The sequence below is a fragment of the Myxocyprinus asiaticus genome, chromosome 1 (assembly GCF_019703515.2).
Source record: "Myxocyprinus asiaticus isolate MX2 ecotype Aquarium Trade chromosome 1, UBuf_Myxa_2, whole genome shotgun sequence".
Taxonomy (NCBI): Eukaryota; Metazoa; Chordata; class Actinopteri; order Cypriniformes; family Catostomidae; genus Myxocyprinus; species Myxocyprinus asiaticus.
This window is the reverse complement of record NC_059344.1, coordinates 3249383-3259457: the sequence shown is the minus strand read 5'-3', so window position 1 is coordinate 3259457 and position 10075 is coordinate 3249383. Positions and strand designations below refer to the sequence as shown.

At 38.3% G+C, this 10075-nt stretch overlaps 4 protein-coding genes across 4 annotated transcripts in view; 3 read left to right on the top strand and 1 right to left on the bottom strand.

The window, feature by feature from the left end:
- LOC127442194 (histone H1-like) overlaps window positions 1-427 on the top strand; it is a 776-nt gene extending 349 nt beyond the window's left edge. The window contains exon 1 of the mRNA XM_051700048.1: window positions 1-427. This exon is cut by the window's left edge and continues 349 nt beyond it. Within this exon, the coding sequence (XP_051556008.1) occupies window positions 1-292 (292 nt within the window). The 3' untranslated portion in view covers window positions 293-427.
- Window positions 428-1202: 775 nt separating this feature from the next.
- On the top strand, window positions 1203-2121 carry LOC127442510 (histone H3-like). Its single transcript, XM_051700604.1, has one exon. The coding sequence runs from the start codon at window positions 1224-1226 to the stop codon at window positions 1632-1634; it is 411 nt and encodes a 136-aa protein (XP_051556564.1). The 5' UTR covers window positions 1203-1223; the 3' UTR covers window positions 1635-2121.
- Window positions 2122-5646: 3525 nt separating this feature from the next.
- Window positions 5647-6531, top strand: LOC127442463 (histone H4). Its single transcript, XM_051700516.1, has one exon. The coding sequence runs from the start codon at window positions 6079-6081 to the stop codon at window positions 6388-6390; it is 312 nt and encodes a 103-aa protein (XP_051556476.1). The 5' UTR covers window positions 5647-6078; the 3' UTR covers window positions 6391-6531.
- Window positions 6532-6760: 229 nt separating this feature from the next.
- On the bottom strand, window positions 6761-7536 carry LOC127442540 (histone H2B-like). Its single transcript, XM_051700653.1, has one exon. The coding sequence runs from the start codon at window positions 7516-7518 to the stop codon at window positions 7144-7146; it is 375 nt and encodes a 124-aa protein (XP_051556613.1). The 5' UTR covers window positions 7519-7536; the 3' UTR covers window positions 6761-7143.
- Between the last annotated feature and the right edge of the window lie 2539 nt (window positions 7537-10075).

Sequence of the window (10075 nt, the reverse complement as noted above, 5' to 3'; positions counted from 1 at the left end):
GAAACCCGTCAAGAAAGCCGCTCCTAAAGTCAAGAAGCCCGCAGTCAAGAAACCCGCCGCTGCTAAGAAGCCCAAGAGTGCCGCGACTAAGAAACCTGCCGCCAAGAAATCTCCCAAGAAGGCGAAGAAACCAGCAGCCGCCAAAAAGGCAACGAAGAGCCCCAAGAAGGCCAAGAAACCAGCAGCCGCCAAGAAAGCCGCCAAGAGCCCCAAAAAGGCCAAAGCTGCCAAACCCAAAACGGCAAAGACTAAAGCAGCCAAGCCTAAAAAAGCAGCTCCCAAAAAGAAGTAAATGAACTCACAGAGTTTCTTCCTCAAAACGGCTCTTTTAAGAGCCACCCACTAATTCATATGAAAGAGCAACACTTCGATTTGTTTTTGTATTTGTATTTATTTTGTAATGCTGTATTACAGATTGGTTGTTAGAGGACACAATCACTTCTGACTATGAATGTAATAAACATTTTATACGTATAATTGCATTGATTGTGCCTGTATCAGTGAAATATATCTAATTTATTTCAGGTCAGATATATTTGACCATAATATCATTTATTATTATTGATGTTGAATTTTACATTAAACTGGATTTAAGACTCATTCAGCTGGAAGTTTCTCATCAACACAGAATATAGCAGAAAAATAAGAGGGAGGAGTTTAGAGATTTAGGGAAGTGCTGTGATTGGTTAGAATGTTTTACAGACTCCAGCCAATAGACATTGTAAATTCATTTAATATCGATTTGAGTCCAATGTATATATATATATATATATATATATATATATATATATATATATATATATATATATATATATATATATATATATTATATTTATCAATATATATATATATTGATTTTTACCCTGCAAAACTACGCAAATGCGTTAATTTACTATTATTGCCATTCTTGAGGCTACATTCATTATTTGAAATAATTAAATGAAAGTACTTGAGTATAAAAGCTAGACAAAGAAATGTGAAGCGTTATTTCATGCGCATTGATGTAAACTGAACAGAGATTTTGAGCGGGAAACTGTCGCCGCTTGTTTGAAAAGACGCGCCGCACAGTCATTGGCCAACTGTCATGCGTACACGTCCACATCAGCCAATCACACGCCTCTAAACCCTCACCACACTGAGCGCGTGATCGTCCTCGGCTTTAAAAAGCAGCGGTGTAACGCTAACGTTCATTTACTGTGTTGAACGAAGCGAACCTCATCATCATGGCAAGAACCAAACAGACAGCTCGTAAGTCCACCGGTGGAAAAGCCCCGAGGAAGCAGCTCGCTACTAAAGCCGCCCGTAAAAGCGCCCCCGCCACCGGTGGAGTCAAGAAGCCTCATCGTTACAGGCCCGGTACCGTGGCGCTGAGAGAGATCCGCCGTTATCAGAAGTCCACTGAACTGCTGATTCGCAAACTGCCTTTCCAGCGTCTGGTGAGAGAAATCGCTCAGGATTTCAAGACGGATCTGCGCTTCCAGAGCTCCGCCGTTATGGCCCTGCAGGAGTCCAGCGAGGCTTATTTGGTCGGTCTGTTCGAGGACACCAACTTGTGTGCCATCCATGCCAAGAGGGTCACCATCATGCCCAAAGACATTCAGCTGGCACGCCGCATTCGTGGAGAGCGCGCTTAAATCCACAGCGGCGTCATTCACATCAACACCAAAGGCTCTTTTAAGAGCCACTTCAGTTACACTCAACGAGTCTATTTCCAGTTCAGTTTCAATCATTATTGTTGGTAGTTTATAAATCGATTTGTGTCTGGTAGATTTTGAAACCGTTAACATAAACGCAAAGTCATATCGATATTATTGTTTATTTTTTGCTCCACATTGTTTCTTGAACTTTGTAAATGTCTGGTTTACTATATTCTGAATGTGCTATAATATAAACCACTAAACAGTACACTTCATTTTAACAACCTGTTTAAATGGGTGAACTTCAGATCTGTGTTGCTGTCAGGTCCTGTAGACAATGGTAAAATTTCTGTTTGAAGTCCCAACAATTGTGTGCTGCTCTTGTGTACTTGTATTAGATCACTTAAGTATTTAATAAACGTATTTAAACCGCAAAATAACAGGTAACTATATTCTAATTAAACCAAACACTGAAGAATTCAAATGTTCTTAAAAATCATTGAAGAATAACATGGGGAAAAAAAAAAAATTAAAATAATACAGTACCCAGTAGTGATGGGCATTTTGGCTCTCAAATGGCTCTTTAAAAAAAAATGTTTTGTATTTTTTCCAAGTCAAACAGTTTGCAATAGTTTGACTGATTGGTGTTAAAACAATTCTAATTAAATTAAATGAAATCATACCCCACCTTAACCACAGTGTATATAAAAATGCATTGGTTTGCATTTAAAGTATAACTTTTAAATGTATATAAACAAAGTGCATATAAGTCTAACGATTCAAAACGAATAAATCTAAACAGCATAACAGAATATTGCACCATATCAAAGAAAAAGAAAAAAACAATGTGCAAAACTGCAGCATCCCACTTAAAACCTTAAACTGGTCCCTCTTTTCTCTCTCTATTGCCATATATTAACCAGCAGCACACAGCAATGCTGACTATATTTTGCTTTTATGAGAGATTTGCATTCAGAAATGCAAGCTGCCTCACTTTCGAGGGGCTGATGCGGTTTCTTCTCTCAGTAATTATTTGTCCCGTTTTCGAGAAGACCCTCTCATAGGGAACGGATGTGGCCACTATGCAGAGTCTCCCTGTCATGACGTGTGTAAGCCGTGGGTAGACAGTGGCCTTGTCCTTCCACCAGCTCAGAGGATCTGCAGACCAAATCAGGTTATTCTTTGAAGAGCCTCATCAATCGCTCTGGCATCACTGAAGGCTAACTTCTTAAACCTGGGGTCAAGTGCAGTGGTTTCTGATAGCACGTGATTATATTCCATTCTCTGGAACTTTCTGTCCATTGATGAACATAGAGTGTCCATCAGCTCTGTCACATGTGCTGTGGTTACGTTTGCTTCTCTCTGGCAGCTGGCTGTGATTCGCTGCAGACCCTTACACAGGAGTATCATTTTTGAGGCTGTCACATAGCTGAAAAGAGAGAACAGTAATGTATTAGTCCAGGTTCATGTTTTGTCTACTGATACTACATTCTCATCTACTGCTCATATAATACTGGATTAAATAATGATGTAGTAATTGCTTACTGTACCTCTCTCTACTGATCTCCACAGTGACCTGCTCAAAGGGTTCCAGGACTCTGCACACCTCCTCCACCACCTCCTATTTCACTTGGGTCAGAGCATCAACAGGTGCATTGACAATGGCCAGGGTAGATATGATGGCATCCTTTGACTCAAGAAACCGCTTCAACATTTAAAATGTTGAATTCCAACTTGTAGTGCAGTCTTGTTTAGGCCTCAGCTCAGGCATCCCCATCTGTCCTTGTGTAGACTTTAGTTTTTCAGCACCTACTGTGCTCCTGTGGAAGTATTCCACAGCTGCTTTCACTTTGTCCACAGTGGGCTTAATCACCTTCAGAGCATCTCTTACAATCAAGTTGATTGTGTGGGCAAGACATGGATGATGGGTCCATTTTAACATTTTCATGGCTTCTGTTATGTTAGCTGCATTGTCGCTAACACAACAGACCTCTTTTCCGTCTACTTGCCATTCTCTGGCCACTCTCAACAGTTCCTCTGCCAAGTTCTCTGAGGCATGTCTGTCGCTGAACTCAAAGCTGTCCAGAAGACAGCTAGACATCCAGAAATCTTCAATGAAGTGACATGTAATCGACATGTAAGAAGTGGTTACCCTTGATGTCCAGCAGTCAGTGGTAAGGCAAACTGCAGTAGCTTTTTGGACTCTTTCCCATGCTGAAGCCTGCGTGCTCTCATACAATTGTGGAATAAGTGATTTTGAAAGGGTTATCCTGCTTGGAATTGTGTACATTGGATTTAGACTATTGCTATCATTTCTAAAACCTCTGACATCCACGGTCGAAAATGGCTGGAAATTGGAGAGAATCATTTTAGCCAATGCAATATCAATGTGGCCTTGTTTTGCTACAGGCATAGACTTTGGCATAAACTGGGCCATAGAAGACTGCGTTGCTTTGGGTCGCGGAGTAGGCCTACTTGACTGAGTGGATACATCTCCACGTGTGGAGGTGCTGGCTACACCACTATCACTAGCAGTGGTTTCTCGAAGCTCTGCTACATCTAGCTTCACAGTTGGGTGCACTGTTCGCATATGCCGGTGTAGGTTGTTCGTAGAACCTGCTTTATACGAGATTTTGTTTTGGCAAATTCTACACTGTGCTCTAACATGTGTACATTATTAAAATGCATCCAAATGCTACTGTGCTTCCGACTCGTTTTCCAGCTGTTGTTTTCACAGCTATCCTTCCTCTCTCTCCTCAGCTGCTTAGTGTGTGACTGTGTCTGTGAGCGAGTTGGCTCCGCCCTCCCTCGTGCATCTTTGGTTCATTGGTTGACACTGCGTGTCTGATTGACAGGAACAACAGGTGAGGCTGTTAGTCTGAGCAGACTGAACAAATGTGTGTGTGCTTGAGCATTTAGGCCTATATTATTTTATTTCTTTATTCGTTCTTTGAATTCGTTAATTCTATTCATTTAAATCTTTTAATTATTCATATCTTAATTTTTTATATATTTTTATAAATAGATTCAGCTCTTCTGATATGCGAGCCAGCTCCCAACGTTCACCTACAAGAGCCGACTCTTAGAGCCCACTTGTTCGCAAACGACCCATCACTAGTTATTAGTCACAGGGAGCCATAAATATGAGTTGTGCAGCTTAAATTCATCACTGTATTTTATGTAACAACTGTTAAAAATATGACTTCAGTTTTGTGCTTATGCACAAGCAGCTGGCCTAAGAGACCATTTTGAATGCAAGGGAGAGTGAATATATATTCCACATATCTTGGTTGTTTTTAGTAACAAGTCTTCTCTCCCTATACCTGGTCCCACCACAAGGCTGTGCAGTATCGGTAGCCATTTTTCTATCTCTTCAACTGCATTAGGACTGTCCCTTGATACACACACATGCAAAGTGAAGACCAGTAGCTGAAAGGGAAATAAATGTGTAAATGCCTCTGTAGTTCAAATTAATTGTATGTCTTTTAATTGTAATAATTATAATTTATTTTTACTATGATCAGCCATGTTGTCTAGTTGAGCTAGCTACCATTCACTGAAATCAGGTGTACTAATATGGTACGGTCTTGTACTAAGTGTTGCTAACTTTAACAAATCTAATCACCGAAGATACACTTTGTATGTTACCGAACGCCAATAACTGCAATTAATTTGTGGTAAATGTAGGCCAACTGACATCAAATCAAATCAAATCACTTTATTGTCACACAGCCATATACACAAGTGCAATGGTGTGTGAAATTCTTGGGTGCAGTTCCGATCAACATAGCAGTCGTGACAGTGATGAGACATATAGCAGTTTACAATAACATCAAATTAACACAACACAATTTAAAATCTAATATACACATAATTACACACAACAGTCTACAAACAATAACATACACTGTTCAGTATACAATACGCACTATATAGATACACATTATTCAATAAAAATAAAAAATATATAAAAAAAGTATCTATATATATAGAATGTACAGTATTGTACTGATTGTAACATCTGGTTATGGTAGCTAGTGAAGTGTTGCTCACATTAAATAACTGCAATTAGAATCTAACAACCTATTATTTAAATATAAAAATAAAAAATAAATAAAAAAAATGCAGTCATTTCATCAAGTTACCAGCGAGTGTGCTTGAGAAACACTGAAATGAATGGGGTTCAGTGTTTGGAACTATCGGTTGCCCCACGACACGCGTCACTTCCGCATTGTCCGATTACAACAGAAGTCTATGGCAGTGACGCAACTCTTTTTCAATGGCTCTGGGTCAGACATGTGAACTGTGACAACGACAAACACGTGACGTGCCGTTGGCTCCGCCTTCAGTGTGGTGTTTCCACTAGGTCCTGTAGGCACATGTAAATGTTTTATCCCGTTTACATTTCTCACATTCAGTTTGTCTTCGAGCTGTAATCATCATGTCTGGAAGAGGTAAAGGCGGTAAAGGACTCGGGAAAGGAGGCGCTAAGCGTCACCGCAAAGTGTTGCGTGATAACATCCAGGGAATCACCAAACCCGCCATCCGTCGTCTAGCTCGCCGTGGCGGTGTCAAGCGTATCTCCGGTCTGATCTACGAGGAGACCCGCGGTGTGTTGAAGGTGTTTCTGGAGAACGTTATCCGTGATGCCGTCACCTACACTGAACACGCCAAGAGAAAGACCGTCACTGCCATGGACGTTGTGTACGCGCTGAAACGACAGGGACGAACTCTGTACGGCTTCGGAGGATAAACGACTTGATTCTCATCAGACAAACCCAACGGCTCTTTTAAGAGCCACACACACTCTCACATGAAGAGTCAATGTCTTGGTGGTAGAGTTGTTTTATATTTACAATAAACATAAATATTATTATAAGTTCTGCAGAAAGTGTTTTTGTTCTCTGTCACTCGTTTTCTGCACTTAATCGCAGTTCATGAATCATAATGAAATTGTCTCTTGTACAATTACTGTCCAAACATCTTTCAGACATTTTTCATCACGTTAGGGCTGTTCGATTCCAGAAATTTGGGACTCGTTTATTTTTAGGTAATAAGATTTGTGTTCAAGCAACTAATTGCAATTATTTTGATGTCATGAAAAAAAGAAAAAAAAAAACTTTCAATGATTGTTTTCAATCGCATATTTATTCATATATTCAGTAGTTGGGGTGCTGTGGGACACTGTAAAGGGGTGCCACAGTTTAATAGAAGTTTGAGGAAAAATGTTAGGTTTAAAGTGGTTTAAAATTTTCTGGCAAATTTTGACTATTATTTAAAAGTCCTGCTAACGAACCTTGTAGTCATCCAGAGTTTCAATAGCATGTTAAACACAATTGACAAAACACTGATAGAAAAACAAAGCACGTATTGGATAATTTTGACCAGAAAAACAAATTCTACTTAACCCACAATCTTTATAGAAAAAGACAAAAACCTCTTTCAAACGAGTATATGGGTGGCTCTTAAAAGAGCCTTTGGGTGCAGCTGAAAGCTTCATGACACTTTACTTGGAGCTGGTGTACTTGGTGACAGCCTTTGTCCCCTCAGACACGGCGTGTTTGGCCAGTTCACCGGGCAGCAGCAGACGCACGGCGGTCTGGATCTCTCTCGATGTGATGGTGGAGCGCTTGTTGTAGTGAGCGAGACGAGACGACTCACCGGCGATGCGCTCGAAGATGTCGTTGACGAAGGAGTTCATGATGCCCATCGCCTTGGAGGAGATCCCGGTGTCAGGATGAACCTGCTTCAAGACTTTGTACACGTAGATAGCGTAACTCTCCTTCCTAGACTTCCTGCGCTTCTTTCCTCCCTTACCGGCGGCCTTCGTGACGGCCTTCTTAGATCCCTTCTTCGGGGCGGACTTCGCTGGTTCAGGCATAATAACACAACGAAACAATGTCAATGTTTAATTATTAAGCAACACACAAGCACTATTATCCCCTCCTCTATGCTAATTTCCCAAACAGTTGATGCGCACCTCTGATTGCGTGTTTTTATTGGCCACACCTACAACATGATTTCATTGGACAGCTACAAGTGTGACGGGCCGGAAAAAGAGCCAATCAGAGGCTTCCAAATGAAAGTCCCACTTATCACCTCATGTTTGAAAATCACCATCCCCCACGAGATTCAGTTTCCTTAGTTCAGTTCTCCCGCTCATTATTTTTTTATTTTATATTATGAAAGAGGGGAAACAAGCGGGAAAAAGTAGTTTATAAATATTGTTCATAGAAATATTTTTTTTTACACATCAGTTTGTATTTTTGGTACTATTCTACTAAATGAATACATGTACATATAATACAAGACAGACTAGACTGTATTGTGGCAGACAGAACATGATCTAAGACTGGGAATTGATTCCAAAAAGAATCGATTTCTCATTCCTGAGGCGTTCTGGGAAACCAGTTGATATTTTCGGACTGAGTTTATTTCCTCGACCACTGAACTACTACACATTTTAGCACAGCACTAACAGCATTAAAACAATTTACAAAATGATTATAAAATGACTGACACATTCAACACATCTGCTTTCCAGACCTGGATAGTCTGCCGGTATTTTACTTTGGATTAAACTAATAATCAAGTAACATGGCAAATTTTTTTTACAGTAAACTGGCATACAATAATAACTTCCCCAATGTTACAACACAAATCTGCAACAACATGATGACAGAATTGAGTCAGCTGCCCAATTCACATCAATAAACCAAGAATCGATTAAACCCATACAGTAAAAAATATATATATTTTCAAATATATTTTTAAATATATTTCAAAATATACAAAAAATGGCCAAAAAATATATTTGCTAAAATATATGTCAAAATATATTTACATAAATACATTTTCTACAATTACATTTTTGTGGCCATTTTTGAAAATATATTTTAAAAATATAAATATATTTTAAAAGCATTAAAAATATATATTTTGCCCTCCATATATTTCAATACAAGAAAATACACACACGTAACATTTGAAGAAAATCTTTATTTGATGTCTAAAATGTGAACATGTATGTAACACATTTGAATAAAAATCAAGCAAGGAACATACTTTAAATGTAAAAAAAAATTAACTTTTTTTTTTTTATATAAGTTCCCCCAGCTTAGAATTCACTGCAATCCCCAAAGCTCCTCTGGACACATTGGGAAACCTCTTCTTCACTGCCACTGTAAGAGACAAAAATCACAGCTATATTTTAAAGGGATAGTTCACCCAAAAATGAAAATTCTGTCATTAATTACTCGTTCTCATGTTGTTCCAAACCTATAAAACTTTCGTTCATCTTCGAAACACAAATTAAGATATTTTTATGAAATTTGAGAGATTTCTGTCCCTCCATTGACAGTCCATGCAACTACCAATTTGACGCTTCAAAAAGTTCATAAAGAGATAGTACACTGCAAAAAATGATTTTTTTGTCTTAAATCAAAATGCATTTACTAGATAAATAATATGGCATAAGATATTATGTCTTGTTTTCTGAAAAAAAAAAAAAAAATAATAATAATAAATAAAAAAATAAAATTCCAAATTAAGTGAGTTTTGCTTAAAAAAAGCTAAATTATCTGCAAATGGGTAAGACAAAAAATCAAATGGAAACAAGATTATTTTTCTTACCCCATTGGCAGATAATTTTGTTTGTTTTCAGCAAAAACTGCTTTTTTTTTTTTTTTTTAAGAAAACAAGACAATATCTTATGTCAATGTACTTGTCTAGTAAATGCATCTTAATTTAATAATTTTTAGATATTTGGACAGGAAACAAAACAAAAACACTAAGTATTTTTTGCAGTGTAAAACTAATCCATATGAATTGAGTGGTTTAGTCCAAATTTTCTGAAGAGATTCGATCGCTTTATATGATGAACAGATTGAATTTAGGCTTTTATTCACATATAACCATTCATCAACTCACACATCAGTTGTGGTAAACGGGAGCTCAAGCATGATTGCTTGACGTGCGAGAACCAATGAGGTTCATTCTCGTGCGGCAAGCAGGTTTGGTTGAGCTTCTGTTTATGTCGCTGATCAAGCCTAAATTCAATCTGTTCATCATACAATCAAGTCTCTACAGAAAATTAGGCCTAAACCGCTAAATTCATATGGTTTAGTTTTACGATCTCTTTATGAACTTTTTGAAGCGTCAAAGTGGTAGTTGCGTAGCAAAATGGAGGGGCAGAAACCTCTCAGATTTCATTAAAAAAAAAAAAAAATCTTCATTTGTGTTCTGAAGATGAACAAAAAAACTTACGGGTTTGGAACAACATGAGGGTGAGTAAATTATGACTTTGTTTTTTCCATTTTGGTTGAACTAACCCTTTAACTTAATTGTTCTAGTAAATTTTCCTTTCACCAACTCTGCATACAAAATCAAATACTTCTCTACTATACAGTATGCCAACATGGTAGTATGTCCGAATTCAT